This window comes from Canis lupus, chromosome 20 (assembly GCF_011100685.1).
Source record: "Canis lupus familiaris isolate Mischka breed German Shepherd chromosome 20, alternate assembly UU_Cfam_GSD_1.0, whole genome shotgun sequence".
In the NCBI taxonomy this organism is placed as follows: Eukaryota; Metazoa; Chordata; class Mammalia; order Carnivora; family Canidae; genus Canis; species Canis lupus.
In genome coordinates this window covers 33844920-33870874 of record NC_049241.1, presented here as the reverse complement: position 1 = coordinate 33870874, position 25955 = coordinate 33844920, and the positions used below count along the sequence as shown (strand labels likewise).

Genomic DNA, 25955 nt, shown 5'->3' with positions numbered 1-25955 from the left:
ACCACTTCAGACAAATTCAGGCTCTGCCCTTTGCTCCTGGCAAGTGCCTTAACTTCTCCATGTCTCAGTGTCCTTCTTTGTAAAATGGGAGAAACAAAGAGAACCTATCTTTTAACATTATTATGAGGGCTAAATGTGATAATATACGTACTGATACAATACCAGGCACACAGTCAGTATTCAACCACCACCAGCACCACCACCACCAAGGTGGAGGAACTGATGAGTAGGTAAGAGGCAGTACATACTCATTATTTTGACAATATGATGCCAGTGTTAACCCAAGAGGCTTGAATGTCACTTTCTCAAGGAAGACTCCTCTGATCATTTCCCCCAAAGCAAACCTCCAACCGTTATCCCTATCTACCTCATACTAGGTTTTAGTTCTCTTAATGGCATCTGAATATTTCTTCATCGTTTATCTCCTATCATAATGTAAGCTCTGTAGGGGCAAGGAATTTGACCTAGTTTACCAGTGTGTACTAGTTCCTGGAATGACACACAAGATACTCTGGAAACGCTGCCATCTTAGCTTCTCTTGGTCAATTTCTTTGTTTAAGTCTCAAGTTAGGGAAGCCCATTCAAGTAATTGCAGATGAATCCTCAGCCCAGATGACCATTCTCGAGCTTCTTCAGGGACCAGCCTGCTGGCTCAACAAGAGCCACCAGTAAGCAACTGGTATCGACATAGGGACTAACAGGTATCAAGCATGCTTTTATTCAATAGAAGGAGATAGAGAAAAGGAACCTAAGGAGCACCTGTTTTGTGCAGACAGGTTTACTTGCAGTATCTTAATCCTTAAAACAACTTTATAAAGTAGGAATGTATACATGCCCATTTTGCAGATGGGAAACTGAGGCTCACAGAGATTACACAAGGTTACACAGGCAGTGAGTAATGAGACAGCACTGGAATGTAGCGTGACTCTGAGGCCATGGCTCTTCTCTTTCCCCCAGCCACTCCCTCTGAACCACCACAACCAAAACCATTCAACAGGTCAAAACTGACTGCCATCCATACTTCTCTCATTGTTGCTAAATGCCCCACGCAAGGAGCCGCCCAGCCTCACTTCTCCATCCTGCAGGTCTTCCAGTAGGAGGTCCTTTACAGGGATTGGCTGCCGGTACAACTGGTAGCAGAGCTGCTCATTGTGAGTGACAGCTCGAGTGATCACAAGCACTTCTTGGAACAGGAAAACATGCAGTTTCTAGAAGAGAAGAATCCACAGGATTTTCTTAAGCAACAGTCTAATAAGAAGTTGATCAGTGGACTTCTGTGGGTAAGAGTTCCCCAGGTACCAGGTTCACATTGTATTATAAACTTCAAGGCTCAAATCTACCTCCAGAACAGAAGTCAGGCATTTTGGGGATATTTCCAGATGCATTTAGTGCCTATCCTGGAGGAATGTCTCCCTAGGATCACCATGGAGAAGGCCTTTCTGCCTACAGACATCTGCAGCCAGGACTGCCAGCTCCAGAGACACCAATTCACATTGTATTTCACAACCTGTGCAGACACACATAGCCTCCAGCTTCCGTAAGAAAAAAGTGAGAAGGGGTAATAGAATAAAAGGAGCAATGAAGAAAAAAGAAGTTATTACCCCCACTCCCACCTGAGCTTTGGTTTATAGGACCCAATATAATCCTAAGAGATGATAATGAACAATAGTCTATAAAAGATGTGATGGGCATATCAAAGCCTAATATTAATCTTTGCTTCCCAAACCCATAAAAACACTTATTCCTTAAACCACAGAGCTGAGTATCAGCTCCATCCGGGCACTTCAACTTGGAACACTGCCCATTCCCAAGGGAACCAGAGCATGCTGCTTTAGCCACAAAGAAAGATGATCAAAGAACTGGTCCTTCTCAGTTATGTTCCTCAGAACCTCAGTTCTCTGAAGAGGTTGTTCTTAAAAGGCTGAATGACTGATGTGTGTGTTGTGGGTGAAAAGAAAATCTCAAAAATAAAGACTTGTCTCAAACCACATCATGAAAGCAATTTCGCTGGGTGGAGCTGGGGTAAATTGGCTCCATTCAATTCCAAGTGCTAGACTCTTCTCACAGTTTGGAAATGCTGACGAATTGAAATGAAAAGATCTACAACATTTGCAGCTGGTTCTGGTTTTCCAATGGAGATATTTGGGAACGTGAACCTGGGGGTCTCAAAAAGGTGGAAACTCAGATTAGAATCTTGATTTGGGGGCAGGGGAAGCACATTCAGCATTATCAGACAATTTTATATTTGGGAGAAAAGAAACTTGTGGATCCCTCCCACACCCACTCTGACGTGCGCGCACACACACACACACACACACACACACTTGTAGAAATTAAAGCTCAAATGTTGGGTGGTGGAAATATAAGTGATAATTTTGTACTGGGTGGAAGGAGGTTGAGGAGTGTGATTTTGTTTATCAAATGTGCATTTAAACAGAGTAAAGAAAAACTAAAAACAATAACAACAACAAAAAAGAACCAAGTTAAGGGCCTTTTTTTTGAGGAGGGGGATATAGAAAGAATGTTAAGACTTCTTTGGGGGATGGGGCAGGAAGGGGTTGGCCTTTGTTTTATATACTAAACCTTTTTTTTTTTTTTTTTTTTTTTTTTACAGTTTCTACTTCAATCAATCCTCTAACCAAAATAGACAATTTGAACTCAGATTGTCTGGGAAACTTTTTTTTTTTTAAAGGTTTTATTAATTTGTTCATGAGAGACACACAGAGAAAGGCAGAGACATAGGCAGAGGGAGAAGCAGGCTTCCTGCGGGGAGCCTAATGTGGGACTTGATCCCAGGACCCCAGAATCATGACCTGAGCCAAAGGCAGATAGATACTCAACCACTGAGCCATCCAGGTGTTTCTGGGAAACCTTTTTAAAATATCCCTTATGTATGAGTGTTCACTGAGAATTTCCATCCTTAGTCTCAGCTTCTTTTAGCTCTCAAGTTATCGAGCTTTCCTTTTGACACAGGACTTTGTTCATAATGGCTTCTATAATCTATTGGGAAAAGCAAATAACTAAAACAAACCTCCCACCTCAACTACTATCTTTGTTTTCAAAAATCTATCTGCCTGAAATATGAACTAGAGTTCATCTTTAAAGCCCTAGGTACATCCAGCCAGAGCCTCAGTCCTTTTCTGATGGACAGAAAGAGAATATATCATTCCATGCAGTGATATATTTCCCTATTTCCCACAGGGCTTCTGAGAAAGAATGTTTAAGAAGCCAGAGTATTAGACATTAGAAGTCCATCAGGGCTTTCTGAAAATCAGCAAGAAGCAGAATTCAGCTTTCTAGCAATCAGTAACTCTATAGTCAAACAGAAACACTTCTTCAAGCAGTGGCCTGTGACCAGTCTCATTACCTCTGTTGTACCATCAGCTGGTTGGATCCGCAGCAGCTCTGAGAATGGGTGCTATGACATACACTCAATGATTTCAAATAACATTTCGTAGCCTGCTCACGAATGCCACTCCAAAGTCCAGGTCAAAAGGTTGCCCCTTGAATCATCAAAGCTTTATTAAGAACTATTCAATCTAGTTTTGGCTTCTATTCTAAGGGTTAACTAGATACTGAAGATGAAATATAATAAAAGAAGAGATTCTCTTTTTATTTTTATTATTTTTTTTTTTTTTAAAGATTTTTATTTATTTATTCATGATAGTCACAGAGAGAGAGAGAGAGAGAGGCAGAGACACAGGCAGAGGGAGAAGCAGGCTCCATGCACCGGGGGCCCGATGTGGGATTCGATCCCGGGTCTCCAGGATCGCGCCCTGGGCCAAAGGCAGGCGCCAAACCGCTGCGCCACCCAGGGATCCCGAGATTCTCTTTTTAAATGGCTTTCCCAACATTGAATTTAAGTACATATTACATATAATACAATCTAAGTTGTTATACATATATTTTTATGTATATGTATAAATTATAATATACAATATATATATTAGCATTAATTTCTACTGGCTACACACAAAAATAGTCTGGTGAGTTAAAAGAATTTTGAACTCTCACAAAATTTAAATCCATCCTTTCTTTATACAAACATTCATTCATTCATTCCTTCACTCATTCACCTAACATTATTGAGTGCTTAGTCCATGCCAGGTCTCCCATAATAAAGTGCTGGGGATTAACAAGACATGGTCTTTACCCTAAAAGATCATAGCATAATGGAAAATACTGACAGATATATGGTAGATAATTATAACCCATTGTAGTATGTGCTCCAGGGAGATCCATCCAAGTTACTACAACAGGAGAGAAGGAACAATTTTAATATCTACTCAGGAATAAAAAGCCAGGAAATTGGGTGGAGTTAAATATGCAGCCAATGGAGGGCAGGTTATTGTTTTAAAAAAAGTAAAAATGGCAGTGTGTGGATGGGTACCAGTCCATAAAAAAAGCAAAGAATTTCTCATAAACCTAAGAGTTTTAATTTAAGAGCTGTTTTTCTGAAGATCATAATATACATTCTGCTAAAATCACCCCTTTTTTTCTGATATTAAAGCAGGAGGAGATGCTAACTGTTCTGTATTTGATATTGAAGGTCATGATCAAACAAAATACAAAGTTGGCAACCCTATGTTGGTTTCCAAAATTCTTCCTGAATATGTACTGGTTGTGAAATTTAAAATAAAAATAAATAAATAAATAAATAAATAAATAAAATACTTTGTATAAAATATGTAAGTATATATTAATTATAAGTTAGAAACAGAATGCATATTATTTATATAAAAATTATAATACATAAATATACATACAATATATATCCAATTATAGGGGATCCTATGATACAAAAGACACCGGAAAGCAATTTTTGTATAAAGCATGTGACCCTGGGTAAGAAAGGCATAGGAGGCTGGGCATCAAATGGATTAAGCGTTGGGGGAGGTCTAGGAGGAAACCACTGGAAGAGAGTAGCTACTCACCACTCCTCGATTGTTCTTCAGTTCTCCATGACAACACAGCACTCTCGAATTGTCGATTAGAGAGTCTTTCTGGCCTTCTTCCAAGTAAAGCAGCCGTTCTTTATAATAGCGGCACTCAGATTCCCCCGTCTTGGTGTTGATTTCTGCCACTATTCCCTGAATGATGTTTATCTATGGAAACAAAGAAGAAAGTATGGGGAAAGTAAGCAAACCATCCACACCAACAAGTCCCAGGGGCTCAGCCTAGAAGGTCACCAAGATAGACTTGTATCTAATTCTGAGATTCTGTTATCTAACTAGCTGCTTTGGGAAAAGGCAAAAATAAATACAAGCTTTGAATATATTGTGTCCATCTATCCATATACACATAGATATACATATACATACATACATATTTATATACACATATAGATATTTGTGTTATATATAAAACTGATTTTTTTTTTTTCTGAGAGGAAGAGATATAAGGTATAGCTTTTGATGTGCAGGACTCGTAACTACTGAGCTCTATGTTGCACATTTCTTCAAACATGTTTATAATGTTGAAAATATAGGCATATAAAAACTTTAGCCAAGGAGAGAAAACAAAGCAGGATGTAGTAGTCCCCAAAAGGGATTATCTTTGGGGTTTAAACCCAGTTGCAAGGTGTCTCTACATGTACTCAATCTAACCTACAAACCATATTTGCAAATTGGCTGTGAAGAAATGGTTTGGACACCTTTTTTGTGATAAAATATAAATGATTTATAAAGGACAGAAAACTATACATGGAAAGAAGAAACACTAGCTGTAATGATGGGAACCATTTTTCTATATACATACACTCACGCATGCCTATAGCACATGTGAATAAGTTAGGGGTGAAGGGGTTTCACAGCAATGGTGGATAGACTATTGTTAATACAAAATGAAACAAAACAAAGCAATACAAGTACAGTACTCAGACACAATCAGTGAGCATTTATTCTGATGCGTTATTCTATCACATGTTCTATCACTTTTATGTCTAAAAGCTATAAAATACTAAAAAACAAAGGAACAAGAAATTAGTTGAGTAAAAACTCAATGACACCAACCAGAGGCAAAATGATGACTTCCTCTCCAGGGTCCTCTGTTCTCTAAGAGTGGAAAGATCAACAGTCCCATATATCTTGTGGTAATATATATTTTAAAGTTTTTATTTAAATTCCAGTTAGTTAACATAGGCTATAATAGTATTTTTATGTGTACAAATGAAATGATTCAACACTTCCATACAACACCCAGTGCTCATCATAAGCACACTCCTTAATCCCCATTACCTCTTTTACCCATCCCCCACACCCCCTCTGATCATAATCAATCTGTTTTCTATAGTTAAGAGTTTATTTCTTGGTTTGCCTCTTCATTGCTTCCCCCCCCCCCACCACACACACTCTTTGCTTGTTTTGTTTCTTAGATTCCACATATGAGTGAAATCATTTGGTATTTGTCTATCTCTGACTTGTTTCACCTAGCATAATACTCTCTAGCTCTATCTATGTCCTTGCAAATGGCAAAATTTCATTCCTCATGGCAGAGTAATATTCCATTACCACACACACACACACACACACAAACACACACACACTTCATATGTTCTTTATCCATTCATCAGTTGATGGACAATTGGGCTGTTTCCATAATTTGGCTATTGTAGATAATGCTGCTGTAAACATCAGGGTGCATGTATCCCTTCAAATTAGCATTTTGGTATTCTTTTGGTAAATACCTAATAGTACAATTGTTGGATCATAAGGTAGTTCTATTTTTAACTTTTTGAGGAACCTCCATACTATTTTCCACAGTGGCTGCACCAGTTCGCATTTCCACCAACAGTGCACGAGGGTTGCTCTTTCTCCACATCCTCATCAACACCTATTGTTTCTTGTGTTGTTGATTTTAGCCACTCTGACAGGAGTGAGGTGGTATCTCATTGTTGTTTTGATTTGTGTTTTCCTGATGATCAGTGATATTGACCACCTTTTTTTGTGTCTATTGGCTGTCCGTATGTCTTCTCTATTCATGTCTTCTGCCCATTTTTAATTGGATTATTCATTTTGGGGCATTTTTGTAAGTTCTTTTTATATTGTGGATACTAACCTTTTTTCAGGTATGTCATTTGCAAATAGCTTCTCCTATTCTGTAGATTGCCTTTTAGTTTTGGTGATTGTTTCCTTCACTGTACATAAGCTTCTTATTTTGATGAAGTCCCAATAAACAATTTTTGCTTTTGCTTCCCTGGCCTCAGGAAACATATCTAAAAAGAAGCTGCCACAGCCATTGTCAAAGATTACTGCCTGTCTTCTCCTCTAGGACTTTGATAGTTCCCTGTTTCACATTTAGGTCTTTCATCCATTTTGAATTCATTTTTTATTTATTTATTTATTTATTTATTTATTTATTTATTTATTTATTTATTTAATAATAAATTTATTTTTTATTGGTGTTCAATTTGCCAACATACAGAATAACACCCAGTGCTCATCATGTCAAGTGCCCCCCTCAGTGCCTGTCACCCATTCACCCCCACCCCCCGCCCTCCTCCCCTGAATTTATTTTTGTGTATGGTGTAAGAAAGTGGCTCAGTTTCATTCTTTTGTATGTTACTTTCCAGTTTTCCCAACATCATTTGTTGAAGAGACTCTCTTTTTCCCATTGGATATTCTGTTGAAGATTAATTGACCATCTAGTTGTGGGTTCATTTCTGTGTTTTCTGTTCTGTGCCAATGATTGATGGGTCTATTTTTGTGTCAGTACCATACTGTTTTGATCACTACAGTTTTGTAATATAATTTAAAGTCTGGAATTGTGATGCTTTCAGCTTTGCTTTTTTTTTTTTTTCAAGGTTCCTTTAGCTATTCGGGGTCTTTTGTAGTTGCATACAAGTTTTAGGATCGTTTGTTCTAGCTCCATGAAAAATGTTGGTATTTTGATAGGGATTGCATTAAATATATAGTCTGCTTTGGTATTATAGACAATTTAGCAATATTTGTTCTTCCAATGCATGAGCATGAAATGTCTTTCCATTTCTTTGTGTCATCTTCATTTTTTTTTATCAGTGTTGTATAGTTTTCAGAGACAGGTCTTTCAACTCTTTAGTTAGATTTATTCCTAGGTATCTTACTGTTTTTGGCACAACTGTAAATGGGATTGATTCCTTAATTTCTCTTTCTGCTGCTTCATAATTGGTGTGTAGACACGCAACCAATTTCTATATGTTTATTTTTTTATCTGGTGAGTTTACTGAATTCATTTATCTATTTTATTTAATTAATTAATTAATTAATTAATTATTTATTTCTGATAGTCACACACAGAGAGAGAGAGAGAGAGAGAGAGAGAGGCAGAGACATAGGCAGAGGGAGAAGCAGGCTCCATGTACCAGGAGCCTGACGTGGGATTCGATCCCGGGTCTCCAGGATCGTGCCCTGGGCCAAAGGCAGGTGCTAAACTGCTGGGTCACCCAGGGATCCCCAATTCTAGCAATTTTTTGATGGAGTCTTTTGGGTTTTCTATATAGAGTATCATGTCATATGCAAATAGTGAAAGTTCGACTTCTTCCTTGCCAGTTTGAATGCCTTTAATTTCTTTTTGTTGTCTGATTGCTGTTGCTAGGACTTCCAGTATCATGTTAAATAACAGTGGTGAAAGTAAACATCCCTGTCTTATTCCTGACTATACAGGAAAGGCTCTCATTTTTCCTCCATTGAGGATGATATTAGCTGTGGGTTTTTCATATACAGCGTTTATGATTTTTTTTTTTTTGGCGTTTATGATTTCTGAGGTATGTTCCCTCTAAACCTATTTTGTTCAGGGTTTTACCATGAATGGATGTTGTACTTTGTCAAATGCTTTTTCTGCATCTATTGACTATACCCTATGAACAGATGCATAATCTATATATTTTTGTAGCTATTATGACTTTCAAAGCTCATGTGTTCTTTTTTCTATTTCCCAAAGTTTAGCGGTAGCATTACTTTGATAAAAACACATCCTTTTTCAAAGCACACAGGCTTTTTGTATCATAAAATAATGTCAATGTGACATTAAATATAAGTTCTATGAAATTAATCTGAGTTTTATTAACATAAAACAAATAATAAATAGAACTCTGGTACACAAACTTTCTCTTTGTTTTTTCCCCCCCTCTCTTGGTTTTCAGACATGACTGATTACTTATTGTTACCTTCAAAAAAAACCTCTCTCAATCTCTCTCTCTGTGTCTGTCATAAATAAATAAATAAAATCTTTAAAAAAAATTTTACAAAACATACCAAACTATGACTCATTCTTCAAATTAATTCAATTATTGCTCATTGAGCATCTGTTCAGTGTCAAATTAGGTGGTATCATTCAAAGAAATGAGACAGGGTCCCTGCCCTCAAGAAGCTTTAAAATATATGGGAGATATCTTATACACTCTTTTAGGTCTACCCTAATCTTTTACCTTACTACATTTTTTTTTAAAGATTTCATTTATTCATGAAAGACACACACACACATACACACACACACAGAGAGAGAGAGAGAGAGAGAGAGAGGTAGAGACACAGGCTGAGGGAGAAGTAGGCTCCATGTGGGGAGCCCAACGAGGGACTGGATCCTGGGTCTCCAGAATCAGGCCCTGGGCTGAAGGTGGCGCTAAACCCCTGAGCCACCTGGGCTGCCCCTACATTTTTATTTTTTATTTTTATTTTTTTAAAGATTATTTATTTATTTATGATAGAGAGAGAGAGACAGAGAGAGGCAGAGAGAGAGAGAGAGAGGCAGAGACACAGGAGGAGGGAGAAGCAGGCTCCATGCCGGGAGCCCGACGTGGGACTTGATCCCGGGACTCCAGGATCATGCCCTGGGCCAAAGGCAGGTACCAAACCGCTGAGCCACCAGGGATCCCTACATTTTTAATATATAGTAGAATCCATACTTTTCCCTTGCTTTTAAAGGTCTTAGCGTTAATTGCTGTGGCTCTTTTTAGAGTTTACTATTACTAGGTTTACCTGTAAGTATCCAGGACAACAGAAAAATGATGTACTATAGGGATAAAAATGTGTTCACTTTCTAAGTTAACTCAGGGACTGAACAGCTGGCATATCACATGAAGATTAATAAACTCAAATAACACAGTGGTTCCTTGGGTAGCTATGACTACTGTCTGATGCTACTTCTTTCTCTGATATTTGAAAAAAATAGAGACAAACAACAGAAGTGATCAGTGTTATTCCACATTCTTTGTGGACATTATAATAGCACTTCCGGGTCTGCTTTCATTTACTTATTTTTTTTTTAAGATTTTACTTATTTATTCATGAGAGACACAGAGAGAGAGGCAGAGACATAGGCAGAGGGAGAAGCAGGTTCCATGCAGGGAGCCCAATGTGGGACTCGATCCAGGGACTCCAGGAACATGCCCTGGGCAGAAGGCAGGAGCTCAACCACTGAGAAACCCAGGCATCCCTCTGCTTTCATTTATTAAAAATGTTGTTTTGTAGTTATAAACACCTCTACATCATAAGCATCTAATTTCTGCACTGGTTCTTTTTTTATTTATGAGATTTATTTATTCAAGAGAAAGAGAGAGAGAGAGTACAAGTGGGGGGAAGGGCAGAGGAAGAGAATCTCAAGCCGATTCCCTGTTGAGCACAGAGCCCACCCAGGGCTTGATCCCAAGACCAATGAGATCATGGTCATGGTCTGAGCTGAAACCAAGAGTGGGATGCTCAATCGACTGAACCACCCAGGTGCCCCCTGCACTGGTTCTTGAGAGGACTTTATTTTGCAGATTCACAGTGAGGAATAAAAGTGTAGATAGCAGATTGCCAATATCAAATAGTCATGGTGGTTACACATTTAAGTTCAACTTACTGTTGTATCTCTCATCAGGTTTCAAACTGAAGGGGAAGAACCGATAAAGCAAGATGACGACAAATATCTGGGAAGAGAATGGGGGTTAAGCCCACACATGCCATGATCATTACCCTCAAAGTGGAATCTGAAAGCCCTGTCTAGTTCCTTGGGTGGTAAGGTCGTCTACTCGTGGGCTTCTGACATGAACCAAGAATAGCAGCCAGCACTGCAGGAACAGCAGGACTGTTCTTCTCATTGATTTCAGTGATTTTTTTTTTAAGAGTTGGGGAACTGTGGTGGGCAGAGGGAAGAGATGGTCTGCAAGATCATTTGTAGCCTGAAACAATCTTTAGAATTTAAAATGTCAGAACAAACAGACTGCTGGAATATCTAAATATCGGAAGTTCTATTTAAAAATGTTCTCTTTTGCGGGAAAATGTCTATCAACCCTCCAAAACACTATTAAGAAATTCTAATAATGATGCGGTAGTTTATGCATTGCAGTAAAAGCGAGACTTTTTTTAGATCTAATTATAGGACTGGACACTTGATGTAGAAGCAATTTAGTTAGGTTCTCCAATTCTTCCCTTTTCATAGGTGGAAAATCTATTCAGGGAACTTGTAATTCAAGCTACATCAGTACTCTGGGTTTTATATTCATCAAGCATTCACAATGTACCCAAGAGTACAGGGCTAAATATTTCTGCTCATCTGGGTTAATGCCCAGATGATTTTGAAAAGAAGGGGAAAAAAAACCCCCACAAAAACCCAAAACAACATTGCTGTGCCTCTATTGTGTAAATGGGCATTTAGAAGACTTGCTTTGTAGACATTTTCAAACGCAGGTCTAACCATGCTTCACACACAAATCTGCCTGAATAACAGGTACAGATTCAACTTTTAAAAATGACATCACATCTTATGCACCAGGGAAACTGGTACATCCTTTCATATCACAAGCAATCTTATTCTTATGCATTTTTTAAATCCAAACTTTCGGTCACTGGGTGGTTTTAGAAATAAAGCATTATTCTTTCATGCTGCATATTAAAAAGAAGAAATCTTAACAGTAAAAGAGCAGGCTCACATGCTTCAAAAAAGTAATTATTTAGACTAGCTTGAGTCCCCTGTTGTTTTCATTCCCACAGACCACACACTTGCTGGGATGAAATATGGAGAGGAGGCAACTCTACGGCATGCTTCCCAATGTAAAAACAGACATAATGAAGTGGAATGGGCCTCATCCCTGGGGCCTGTGTCCCCTATCTGTGCTGGATTGGGGACCTGGTCTGTGTGTGTTTGCAATCAGTCAAGAGTACCTTTCTCCCATCTTTTCTATCCCTGCAAGGAGGCACCCAGCCCACCTCTGACCAGTGAGGCCTCTCTACAAAGCCTAGAGGCCAGACAGCTTTCTGTACTTCTACAGGCAACAGTGGCTCAAAGAAGCAGCCAGGCTTTCAGCTCCATGGGATAGGATCATAAAAAAGTGGAACAGGCACAGGTTTTGCAGCCCACACTGACAGATTTCAGATATCAACCTCATCATGTGCTGGCCCTAGAGCCAGGCAAGTTATTCAAGCCCTCCAAACCTCATCTGGAATATGGTCCTAACAAGCACAGCTATCTCACAGGTTATTATAAGGGTTAAATGAGATACATAACCTCTACAGTAATTATATAAAGCTAATTTACTAGGTATTCAAGAAATGTCAGCAGGTATTGCTAGAATTATTATTGTTTGTGATTGCTACTTATTATTAAACCTCTCTCTGGGGGGAGATAGGCAGTTTGCTGGCAGATTTCATGGCTGCAGATTTCATAGCTTCAGATTTTCAAGTCACCTATGCATATCCTCTTTCTGTTCCAGATACAGTCAGGGAATGGACTCTTTGAATTGGTCTCTAGGCCTCATCCCCATGGCCCCTCCCTCAGCAGGTTTCTATGACTGTATGTTGAGCATCCTCTCAACTTGCCTCTTTGTCTGTGGTCCCTTTCTCCTCTGTCCCCTGTCTTACAGACAAGGAGAGTAATGTGTCCAAGATTCCATAGCTTGTCAGTACTGGGGCTGGGATTTGAACTCTGAATCCCAGCTACTTAGAAAACAAAAAACAAACAAAACACAGCAAAGGAAAACTATCTCAAACTGATATTTAAAACCTTCTATAACCAGATCTGAACCCCCATCCTCTGCCTTCTCTCCTGCTGTTCGTCAGATTATCGGTTGTCAATCCCAGGCAGACAGATCCATGGTATTCCCCAGGCATCACCTGTCCTGTCATTCCTCCATAGCTTTGCTCAGGCCACTGGCTCCTCCTGGCCATCACCTCTTCTCTGTCCCACAGAGCACCCTAATCAGAACTAAGTTCCAAGGACAGAACACTCACTGTTCACAATATTCTCATAAGATGAATCAATTTTTCCTGGTCTTCTTTTGCTGCTAGGGAAGAATGAACCTCTCTCCATACTCAATAAACATTTTCTGGTGAGCAGGAAGTTTGACTAGGTTGGTTCCTCACTGCAGTCAGAGGAGAGCTGGATCTGAAATGGGTGTTGACTTTGCAGATGGGCTCAGGGGCTAAAGTAAGATGCAACTCCCATTTGCTAAACAGAGATATTCAATTTAAAATCTCCAGAGATTTTAACCCTCACAACCACTGTAACAAACAGATTATAGTTTATTATGAATTGTAATTACAGATTACAGAGTTACCTTTACAGAATCAAGAACTCTCAGAAATCAAAGGGACTTATTTGTTTGTTTATTTTTTTCCAAAGGGACCTTAGAGTGGATTTCATATAAACACTACATTATATAGGTTAGGAGACTGAGGCAGAGAGAGAAGTGACTTGTAAAATCAAAACATGACTGATAGTAACACCAAGCCTGGAAGCCAAGACCCCTGCATCCCATGTACCCAGAGACCCTTCATTCACCCATGCACCCTATCTGCTAGACGTAAGGGAGAAAACAAGGTAAAGACAGGAAGAAACAGATGAACTTACAGCTTCTTCCAGGTGCTGCTGATCTGGATTATCATTTGGTGTGTGCCTCAAGATTTCTCGAAGAAGCAAAGGGTATTTCACTAGACGGCTCCTTGGAATATCGAGAAAATTCCAGAGATCTAGCTTGCGGCTAAAGGGGGATTCTAAACATCGCTGTAGGAAATCCTGGACTCGGTGATCTTGTTTTTTGTGGTCCAGCAGAGCTTTGGCGGCTACTTGATTGCTGCAATAGCTGTCGTAGGAGCTGAGACAAGGCAGCTAAGAAAGGAACACCAAAACAGGGTTGGAGTGTAGAGCTAATTGTTCTGTGAAGCTACAAGCAAGTATCACTTGTGTGGACTGCACAAAACCTAATTGGTCTCCAGGCCTGGCCAACATTCCTTTATCTGTATGGCTGCAGGAGACAGACTAGTATAATCTTCAAACTAGCAAGCAATGAACAGTTTCTAGGCTTTGGCTTGCTTGCTCAAAGTTAATTTCTTAGTTGCACATTTACTTTCTTGATTAAGACCCTATCATAATTTGTTTGCATATTTCTGCCAATCTAAGCTAGAAACGAAAGAACCAAAATAACTGCATACGCATACAGCTCAAAATTTTCCTGAACTTCCAAAAGCATCTGGTGAGGGGAAAGCTTCCCATCTTTAAAAACAGCAAATGGGGTTTCTTTAAAACTTATTCATAAGAAACTCATCTGGAAGACTTAGGCATAAAAAGAAAGCAAGAAGTCAGACTCTATGGCCCAGCCCTTTGCATGGCCTGGTGCAAGCATCTCTGTTAGTTGAAGATTACCTGATTCCAAAAGGTGGAATCAGAACTCCAAGAAGTGTAAAGCAAAAGTATAATTAGTAAAAAATTAGATGCAGGAAGCATTTAGAAAAATCTTTTAAATTAGATTCTTGTCTATACCTCATTATTAGCATCACAATACCATGCAAAGAACATTTAAGCTTAAAGACTTTGGAACACTTCGACTCCCCTATCTTCCTTCTACCAAAATATTAATTTCTCTCACATGTCCCATCAGTCACATTGTGCGAACACAGAGTCAGAGAGCCAGTAAGAGGACTGGCATCTCTCTTTTCCACTCCTTCCTATTAGTGGCATCCAAGGCTCAGCATCCTAATGCATGGGTTGTCAGCTTCCGTAAAAAGTGCCAGAGGCAATAAAAAAAGCAGCCAATGGCCCTGCTGTGTTGGCTTCTTTCCTTTGGACTAAGAAGCCACATTTATCACAACACCTGCCCTGTGGAGGGATTTAGTGCAAGGCAGTGGCAAGAGGGTCTTTAATTTCTGCATCCTCAATACTTTGCACCGGGCCTACCGTTCACAGACATTCAAAGTTTATATTCTGAATTAACAAATAAATCAGTGTTTAATGATTTCCAGATTAGGAAATATTCGATAGTCTGGGAACATGGTTTAGAAGTAAGTTGTGGCAGCATCTGAACAATGTGTCAAAGTGTAAGTATTCTGGTGCTTCTTTTATACTTCTTACTGAAATTATTTTCTCAGCAACTAAAACCAAAAAGAGATACCAAGGAAGTAATGTTTAAGTTCACTGTATAGTTTAACATTCTTTGGAAAGGTTTACCTTCCTTACGTGTCATAAAAAACGACAAACCTTTATTTGTGTAAAAAGAGCTGCAGAAATTCTTTACTCAACCTTGTATTTGAAAGTAATGATAATTGCTACTTACACACACACACACACACACACCCCAGATGTAGTATTGTGGCTTGTAATTTAGATTTTCAGAGTTAATTAAAAAGAGCTTCAGGCCCTCTTAATTTCATTTCCACTTCCTCGCCTTTTAAAAAGACCTGGAAATGCCTGATGTTTTCATTATGGAGAAACAAATCAGCAGTAACTATCGGATGTAAACTAGTGAGGAACTCTGACCACACTGCTGCTCCCTGTCCAATGGGCCATTACTCTCTGATCCTGCTGCCCCCACTGCCATGGCAACCCAATCCAGCTCTGGTCCTGTTCACACCTGACAGGGTGCTCATTTCCTGAGCATGACCTGAAAGCCTATCTGGTTCAACCCACTGGCTAGAAAAGGCCACACAAGTGATAACTTGATAGGGAATGAAGAATGTACACATCTCGGTTCCCAAATATGCACATTCAGTTACGTAAGATGTGAGCGGCGATAATACAGTGGTTAAGAGGGTGGACTCTGGAACCAGGGATAATCATGTTCAAAGCTTAAGCTGGACAGTTACTAGTCAGGTGACCCTCTGAGCCTCAGTTTTGCTACTTAAAAAATGTATATACTAATGTCTTACTATCTTTTAATGAGCTAAGGCAGATAAAAAGTACCAGGGCTTGGCTTCTGGTGAAGAATCAGTAAGTACTAGCTATTATTATTATTTATCCCTAGGATATTTTTATTGAAGAAATTGTGGTTTAGAGAAGCAAAACTACTTGCTCAGCTAGAAACAAAACCAGTCTGCCCCACGTTCTTCCTCCATCCTTCCCCCCAAAGCTCTGAACTACTCAACATCTCTTTAAATAGACTATCAAGAATTTATAAAGGAAACTCTTCACTTTCTTTAGAACTCCCTAACATTGTGAAAAGTGATAGAACAAATCTATTTTTTTTTGCTTCTATGTACCCTGCCTTTCTCTATAGAATTAAAATTTAATTAGAACCCAAATTAACATGAAAACCTGCTGCCTTGGAGAGCTCATAAATTATTTTATTACTGAAAAAACGTTAGCATGAAGATAAGTCGCTTGGGAAGGTGTTTCTGTACAACAGGGGAAGTGTATGGGATCAGCCTACCCATCTGGGAGACTGATCCTCAGTGACCAGGGAGGCTCCCTGAGAAAACCACCACTCTGCTTCAGGCCTTCAAAGTACAAGTAATTGATTCATTCAAAGGTCAAAAGGACTTGCCAGGCTTGTCCCACAAGGGAGGCTCACTTGTTTAAAAGGGTTTTCTTTATTTTTTTCTTCACCTTTTTTCCTTGGGAGGGGTTTGGGAGGGGTGAATAAATCAATTTTTCATGGGTCGAATGGGCTCTGACTTTTCTCATTCAAAGTCCCCTCAGATGTTTATTTTGTTCTGTTAAAAAGACCAGAACTCAAACAGATGTACCCCTTGGTTTACAGTTCCCACTCGCATGGACACATCTGCAGTTAAAAGTGGGAAAACATTTAACAGCTCGTCGAGCCTGATAAATAAGAGCCGTTTCTCATGAGGTCTGGTCACAATGGGCCAGTTGTTTAATTTTAGGCTGCTCTTCAAGCTGTAAGTCTCCATTTGATGTCTGAAGGGTTCAGATAGCAGTGGAAGTGGTCACATTTCCTTTGAGTACATACAGAAAAGGTCTGCAAAGCCACCCCCAGATCAAACCTATTTCCTAATAAGAGTGGCAAATATTTATTTCAGAAAAAAATTATTAACAAGGAAATGCCTACACTTTTGCTTCTGACAATTTGTATATGATGTCTAAGGAAACCATGTTGTTCTATATTGCCATCTCATCAAAAACAGAATAGGTATCGTGCTAATTCTAGAAAGCAGCCTCACTGGCCCTTCACTCACATCAGAGCAGCTCAAGACTCAGGAAGTTTAAGAAATACTGAGACAGAATCTCTCTTCTCATTATACCTTCTCTGTCTCCAGCTGGCTGGCTCTCTTTATAGAGAAATTTCTTTGAAGTCTAAAGAAGTTAAAACACCTACCACATCTTATAATAAAATGAAACTCAAAAATATAAGATGAATGATCTCTCCTAAAATATTAAGGCACATTTTCTAAATTATTCATCTTAGAACGTTGCTTGCCTTTCAGATGCCTTTGGGGTATTTTGGCCTCAGCGCTAAAAGAGACTTGTGAGCTAAAGCTATTTAAGTCATGAAAACCTCAAACTTTCTTGATCAAGGCAGTAATTGAGAAGTAGAAGTTAGGATAAGAGATCAACATCAAAACGTCAGAACTGGAAGGCCTAGGAAGGTTAAAATATAAGTACAAATATAATTGGATAAAGAGAACTCACATGGTGATAGTAGGTTTTATAACCTTCACAATATTCCCCCAAACAGTGGGATGACTCTAATGCTTGCTGCTGGAGCACTTCCTGCCTATTTTTCTGGAAGACCGTGTGGATCAGAGAGATGAGAGATCTAATGCTGTGTGGAAGAAGTCATCAAAGTAATCTGCTTTTATTTCCTGCTTCATAACAAATAAAAACCACCTGGAGCTGGGGTGGTACACTCAAGGACTCAAAGGAAACAGAAATGTAGTAATAGGGAATGGTTGGGACTGTGGCAAAAATAGAAAGTGCAAGTCTGGTCTAAAGGACATTAAACAAATGAACAACCACATTAGGTACCCAACAAAACACAAATTTAGCTCCAAGACCATAAATTTAGAACCTTAATCTAAGGTCACAGCTGATTTCTTTGTTTAATTAGGAAAGGGAATTGGTTATTCGGGATGAAGGTCAGCATAATACCAAGCCTTCCTATGAAGTTATTCAGAATCAGATATATGTTAAACATTAACATTTAGTATTGCCTTGCATATGAAACTACATTTTACCATGAGAGTTTTTAAAGCCTGAATAAAAGCATCTTCTTTGGTGATGGATAAGAATATGTCTGTGAATATTAACTGGAATTGAAATGATAGTAATCACATTATCAGTAATTGGCCTAAACTGAATATTAACTAGTTTTACTTTATTTGATGTAAAATTAGTAACCATTTCATATGTGCCTTTACTTATTTTACTGCAACAAGGCCATGTTATCTTTAAATGCTGCAAATGTGTATTAAGAAAAAAAAATTGTTCCCATGCTTTGAAGAGATAAAACCTTAATATGATAAATTTTGCTAGGAATTTGATGTAAAACTATGATGTAAACCTACATCATTATGATGTAAAACTAACATTTGCTAATATAAAAAGTCTAGCTAAAATGAAACTATGTTATTGAAATTTATTTTCAATGAAGACTAGAGGACTTTTCTTACCCAGCCCACAAGGATGGGACCGACATGTTCAGTAGAGCCATCAGGCTTCCGAGCATCTCGAAGTTGACTAAGGAGCTCTGGTAAAAACAAAAAACAAAACAAAACAAAAAACAGAACAAACAGAATGCTTATTTTGTTAGGCATTCAAATATGAACAGGACTGGAAGTAGATTCTGGGTTAATCACATTATTACATAATCATGACTTGTTGTAAGACAACTCAATTAAGGCTACAAGTCATGACTCATTCTGGGAACAAAATTATACCTTCATGTAGAGGAATGAGAGAGTCCAGTGTTCCAAAAATTTGATTCAACTCTTGTTCCGTCATTATAGAGAGTTTCAGCATGGGGTCATGATAGGCCTGCGCAAGAAGGGCAAGAGATAGAAGCAAACATTTAAAATCAGAGGAAACAAGTTATTGTAAATGGCATCGGTGTGAGGCCCCACTTAATAACAAAATATTTGGCTTTCCCCAACGGCTTCTCCCAAAATGCTGTGGAGACAGCAGATGGGTGTGGACAGAACAGATGAGAATCCAGCACTGCCTCGAGCCCTTTGTGGTTGTTGATAAACCAAAGTAGATTTTTAAAAAGCTTTTTTCTTCTAGTATATCATACATTCAGGCAGGGCACAAATCCTAAGTAGAGAGCGGATATGATTTGTATAAGGTTTTAAAATTTAACATTATTGAAGATCTTGCAGCTTAAAAAATACCTAATTTATACAAAATTAGTTGCTACCAGGTTTTTTCAATTAGTCCATATTTAAACTAAGTAAAGGAAGAAAGAAAAAAGTGATGGCATCATTTACCACTGATCTGAAGCCAAGAGACCAAAATCTGTCAATCTTATCAACTCTTATTAATGATAATTAAACAAGAACACACAATTATACCCAGGTCACTGTAATAGAGTACAAACACTCAGAGGGCATAGCCCCTGACTCCAAGGAGACTTATAAAGCCAACTGGGAGATAAGAAGAACATGTGGATAATTAGATATATGTTTTTAAAAGTTCAAGATTAAAAACAGGAGAGATGGATGGGGAGGGGCTCAGTCAGTTAAGTGTCTGCTCTTGGCTCAGATCATGATCTCCAGGTCCTGGGATTGAGCCCTGCATCAGACTCCCTGCTCAGTGGGGAGTCTGCTTCTTCCTCTGCCTACAGCTCCCCCTGCTTGTGCTCTTTCTTTCTCTGTCAAATAAATAAATAAATAAATAAATAAATAAATAAATAAATAAATAAATAAATAAATAAATAAATAAATAAATAAAATCTTTCTTTAAAAAAAAAAACACAAACAGGAGAGATATCACATAGCAGCAAAAATGGGTCAAATCATAACTGCTCAGAGGCTGAGAGAATTAAAGCTAGAGTAGTCCAGGAAGGTTTAAGATGAGCTGTCTGGTATGGAGAAGGAGGCAGTAAATACTGGTGAAAAATGAACTGAGATTTGAGCTGGTTCCTGAAGGATGTCTGGATATGGACAGTTGAAAGGAAACTAAGGGGTGGAACTACCACAAGCAAAAGGATGGCAGGAAAACATCCTTAAGGTGCTTTGCTCTGGGGAATGTTTTTTTTTTTTTTTGCTCTGGGGAATGTTGATACATGAAGGAGAAGCTGGATAGGTGACCAGCAAGATGTCTCACAGAGTTAAATGCTTTCTTTGTCGTCTCCTTCTCCAGCCCTGCCTAAAAACTCAGTTTCTTGGCTGTATGTCCAAGAGAAGTATATGGCCATCTCCCAGGAATGCTACAGACAAGACTTCATATGAGGAGGAATCTGGACTCAGGACTCTTAAAAGAAGGGAGGCATTTTCCCAACCCTGTGATTCTTTAAAGAGGGCTGGAAATGTCAGATGAAGGAATATGGATTTCAGCCTCCAGAGGGGGTTACTGGGATCCACAGGTTTTGAGGAAAGTTTGTTGCCCAGACAATACAGGCTACAAGGCATGGGTTTCCTCTCCCTTTCTGCACATAATGTGATTAAAACATAAGTTTCTATATAAAAGACTCTAATGCACATGATAGTATGCAATTGCCTCACTTAAGCACTTTCTCTACTTACAAGATTCAAATGACTTTATTTCTAAGACATAGTTCTAGTTTCCAACACCCACACACTCTTTCTCATGGGTAAGAAGGCTCCACATGAGAGACAATGAAATATATGGAAAGCTGGGCCTCTATGAACACTTCTTGATTAAACTTGAGTATTCTTTGAGGTACATTAGAGACGTGCACAGATACCAGGATCAGAGAACCTTCTTGTTTTGAGCCATTTTCCCCACTACTTGGTGTGTGCAGGTTCTTCTCAATTGTTGATGACCTTAGTCATAAAAAGGGTGCTCTTAAGGCACAATCCTAGAATTGTGAAATTACTCATAAGAAAAAGAAAAAAAGGAGGTGGCCCAAATGACACTGGATTCAAATTTACCTTTTTTGCCAATTTCAAGTCCTCTATCAAGTCTTCTTCTCCTTGGGAAAGCTCAAAGATTGCCTGCAAGCAAAGACAAAACACATTCACTGAACACTCCATTTATGAGACCAAATTCAGACAGCACTGGTTCTGTTGCCCAAAGCCCTGAATCTACCCGTTTCTTAAGTATTTTTAAAGGATTCTTTAAAAAGTTAAATTAACCTGCATCAAATACATCTAGTAGTTAAAAAATACAAAGGAAGAATTTTGCAAAACTTCTATATAACACACTCACCTGTTTGTGGGAGAAAGAGGTTCCACATATGTTTCCAACCCAGTAAGTGACCTTTCACATTACAGAACTTGGGTGCAGTCAAACAAGAGGGAACTATTTTAGGTAAAATAATGATAGCTGGATTCTGTGTCTCTCATGTGTGCAGCAACCATCATAAGTGATTTGGGGTCTGTTCTCGGTTATGGGCACGGCAGTATTATGAACTGGGTCATCACAATTTGTCTTTGCTCTACTCAACAGAAGGTGAATCGCAGAAAGCTTTATTCTTATCAGCCACTTGTCTTGAGGCTGGAATTGTAGGAAGAATCCAATATTTTATCACTCTAGATGTCTGGTGAAGTTAATTCATTCTAAATTACTTCTCAGCTCTACATGGTACAATAAATAAAATTAGAGGAGCCAGCTGTGTGCAAGAGTGTGTAAATGGACCGTTTCTAATTTGGCTCTATTAAGCCATCATCACTTAAGAGCTATGATGTGCAGAATGCTCTTTCACTCATCTGGGAGTCTAAACTGTTGGCAAACATGAATTGTTAAAGGATTATATGTTCAGTCCTCTAACAGGAGTGATAGTTTGGGGACTACTACATTTCTTTCAGACTAAAGGCAAGAAGTGAGCTGGCCTAGAGAGCATCCTCCACCTCTGGGGGTGGGGTACAGTATAAGACACTGAGTTTGCTCTCAGGAATAACCAGGTGGAGGCAGTATACTATGCTGGAGGCCAGTGCATGGTGACCCTTCCCAAGGCCCAGGCAAGCCTCCACATCATGCCCTCTTGGTATGCTATTTTGTTGAATCTTTTATTTTGAAATAATTACAGACTCATAGGAGAAGTTGTAAACATAGTACAGCAAGGTCCTGTGTACCCATTACTCAGCTTTCCCCAGTGGTGGTGTTTTGAGAGTTATCAAAACCAGGAAATGGGGATCCCTGGGTGGCTCAGTGGTTTAGCGCTTGCCTTCGACCCAGCGTGTGATCCTGGAGTCCCGGGATCGAGTCCCACTTGGGCTCCCTACATGGAGCCTGCTTCTCCCTCTGCCTGTGTCTCTGCCTCTCTCTCTCTCTCTCTCTCTCTCTCTCTCTGTGTCTCATTAATAAATAAATAAAATCTTGGGATCTCTGGGTGGCGCAGCGGTTTAGCGCCTGCCTTTGGCCCAGGGCGCGATCCTGGAGACCCGGGATCGAATCCCATGTCGGGCTCCCGGTGCATGGAGCCTGCTTCTCCCTCTGCCTGTGTCTCTGCCTCTCTCTCTCTCTCTGTGACTATCATAAACAAATAAATTAAAAAAAAAATAAAAAATAAAAAAAATAAATAAAAAAAAATAAATAAAATCTTTAAAAAATTATTTTAAAAAAACCCCAGGAAATGGATTGGCACAATACAGTTAGCTAGACTTTACTTAGACCTTCCTCAGATTTCCTGTTTCACTAGAGCTCACTTACATAGGTGTGATGGTCTGACTGACCAAATGTGGTCCCCAGGAGAGGAAAACCATAGAACCCCATACTGGGAAACACCACAGTCAGTTGTCTGCTGTGGGACACACATAGTGTCACCATGAAGATCATGGGCTTTGGAGTAGGAGAGGACCTGGGTTCATATCCCAGCTCTGTAACTTTCTAGATGAGTGAACTTGTATTCACTGTATGGTAATAATCTCCTCATCTGCAGAATCAATCTCTCTTTCCTTCCTTCCTTCCTACTATCAGATTGTAAAAGTTTTTTAAAATTTATTTTTATTTATTTATGATAGAGAGAGAGAGAGAGAGAGAGAGAGGCAGAGACACAGGCAGAGGGAGAAGCAGGCTCCATGCCGGGAGCCCAACGTGGGACTCGATCCCGGGACTCCAGGATCGCGCCCTGGGCCAAAGGCAGGCGCGAAACCGCTGAGCCACCCAGGGATCCCCCAGATTGTAAAAGTTATGTATGCATACTGTCAACACTTGGGAAAACACAAAAAAAGTGTAAAGTGGAAAATTTTAATAGTACCCATAATACCCTCTTGTTACTGTTAAGGTTTTGCCATATTTCTTCACAGATTTTTTTTTTCAGTGCATGTATTATTTTAAAATGCTTTATTATTTCTTTTAAATAAGTAATAAATTAACATAGTTCAAAATTTATAGCGCACAAATAGGTACATGGTGAAAACTTCCCTTCTTGCCTCTATCCAGCCACCCAGGTCCCTCCCAGGAGGCAACAATGTTACCAGTTTCCTTGTCAGTCCTTCCAGAAATATTTTATGATTCTATAGGCAAAATAGGTGTCTATATACACATACATGCATTTTTCCTTGTTCTTTCACATAGATGGTAAAAGGACATAATATACTATTTTGTGCCTTGCCTTATCTACTTAGCCATATATGCATATTAGCACTTCTTGTGTTTTTACAGTTACACAGTATTTCATGTATATATGTATTCCATGTATACCTAACAGAGATTCATTATTTAGCCAATCCCTGGCAATAGATGTTCAGGCTCTTTCTAGCACTATTATAAACATAACTGTGATGAATAACCTTACATATATATCTCTTCATTGGTGTATAAGTGTGTCTGGCAGATAGATTCCTAGAAAGAAATTGCTGAACTCAAACCTAGAAAGTTTTCAAGTATTCCTTTTGCCAATGTCAGGTTTTCCACACAAATAGATGTTCCAAGGCTTTCACTAGATGATGCACATTTGAAGTGCTTTGGCACAGATTGGCACATGACAAGCTTGACAAGCTTTCTTTCTTTTTTTTTTTTTTTTTTGACAAGCTTTCTATAAAGGGTAATATTACCACAGTCATTTAGAGCTACTGATACAGAAAACTTACAGGTAATGAAATTAACTGCATTCCATAGATAAGTTCTCCACAAAACCGAATCAAAGTTTTATAAATTGAGTATTTTAAAACATTCTAGAAATTGCTATTAAAATATAACTCAAGTGATTATTTTTATGAGCTCTGGGATCCTAAATAGACGCTTCCTGATTCATTTTCTTTGTAAATTCAGATCTTCACATCAGTTTCTTTTTAAAGCAGGGGCCACCCACCCAGCTGGATGCTGGTTTCTCAGTTCCTTACAAGCTGTGACACCCCAGTTTGTCCTCCTACAAGTGCAACAAAGATTTGATTTGGAGCCTGTAGTGGAGACCCAGTTTGGCTCCTGTCTATAGTGTACTTCATTCCAGAGACAGGCCCAACTCCTAGGTCCACAGCCTACCTCCTGACGCTTGATTTCCTTGGATGGAAGCATCTGATTGACGCATACATCGAAAGTCTCACTCCACAGCTTGCTGTCTCTCCGCTTCGTGCTTGAGGGGGCAGCATTTCTGGACCAGGGTCGGGGGGCGAGGATGTCAGGACGGCTCTCGCTGCGGAAGCTAATGGAACGCTAAACAATGAGAAAAACAAACCATCACGGGGGCAGTGGCAGGACTTGGGTGGATCATTTGAGCAGCTTCCTGTCACTGACAGAACATAAATCAGATATTCACAAGAAAGAGAGGACAATGCCATAAGGCCTTTTGGGAAATAGGGCATTTTCTTGAGCCTACGTGCTAAGGGAAATTGAGCAAAGGGGGCTGCGTTCACACATATACTGGGAGTATACATTCTGTGAGACCTGGACACAGCACAGAAACAAAGGCAGCTCTCAGAGAAGCCACATCCACTTTTTTCTAGTGGACACCTCCCTTCTTCAGAAGAACAATGGTTAACAGCAGTGGGTGTTTTACATCTGACCAGTACTCCTACTTTTGTCCTCAATCAAGGAACAGAAGCCCGCTACCCTTGGTTATCCCACTTGGTGCACAGTTTGGGTGGGATACCCCAGACAAGACCGGTCAGAGTAGTCCTCCACCCTGGTTCAAGGAGAGGCACCTGATTTTCTAAAATTTGCTAAGTGGTTCATGGGAGAAAGAGTGGAAGGGTCTTTATCCCTTTAGTATTGTGAACTTGAGAGATAAAATAAGCAGGAATTTCTTGTAGTAACTCTCTGGCCAGGCAGGTAAGTCTATTTGCTATTGAGGAAAAAAAAAAAGGACACACAATAAAGGATAGAGGGAAAAAGACCTATGGAGGGAGGGAGCAAGCTTTACCTACACTATTTAAACCCCTGGGACCCACTGTGCATGAAGCCAGGAAGAGCCCTTCTTAGATTAAGCGGCTAATGCATTCACGCTTCTCTTTACATTAATCTCAGTTGGGATTCTATCAATTTGAAAAAGATCAACTAATACGTATATTAAATACCACCTTGGCAGCAAATGATGCCTATCCCTGAGATATTTTCTTATTTTTCAAAGAAGCCCTGATAGTCTTTTGGGTGGTGTGACTACCCAAAGTCTACCCTTATGGCTATGTGAAACATGCTATCATGGCACCTTCTTATGACAAATACAAATGATCAAGAAGAAAGCTAAGTGCATCATCTTCAGCTTTCATCCTAGA

At 39.3% G+C, this 25955-nt stretch overlaps 1 protein-coding gene across 4 annotated transcripts in view; it reads right to left on the bottom strand.

Moving 5' to 3' along the window:
* The window catches only part of ARHGEF3 (Rho guanine nucleotide exchange factor 3), a 304371-nt gene that overhangs the window by 3032 nt on the left and 275384 nt on the right, over positions 1 to 25955 (bottom strand). For all 4 annotated transcript variants that reach the window (XM_038566117.1, XM_038566116.1, XM_038566118.1 and 1 more), the window contains 7 exons: positions 24727 to 24897; positions 21234 to 21296; positions 19062 to 19158; positions 18795 to 18871; positions 13804 to 14061; positions 4935 to 5105; positions 1022 to 1208 (listed from right to left, as the gene is read on the bottom strand). In XM_038566117.1, coding sequence (XP_038422045.1) covers positions 1022 to 1208; positions 4935 to 5105; positions 13804 to 14061; positions 18795 to 18871; positions 19062 to 19158; positions 21234 to 21296; positions 24727 to 24897 — 1024 coding nt within the window. The remainder of the gene's footprint in view (positions 1 to 1021; positions 1209 to 4934; positions 5106 to 13803; positions 14062 to 18794; positions 18872 to 19061; positions 19159 to 21233; positions 21297 to 24726; positions 24898 to 25955) is intronic.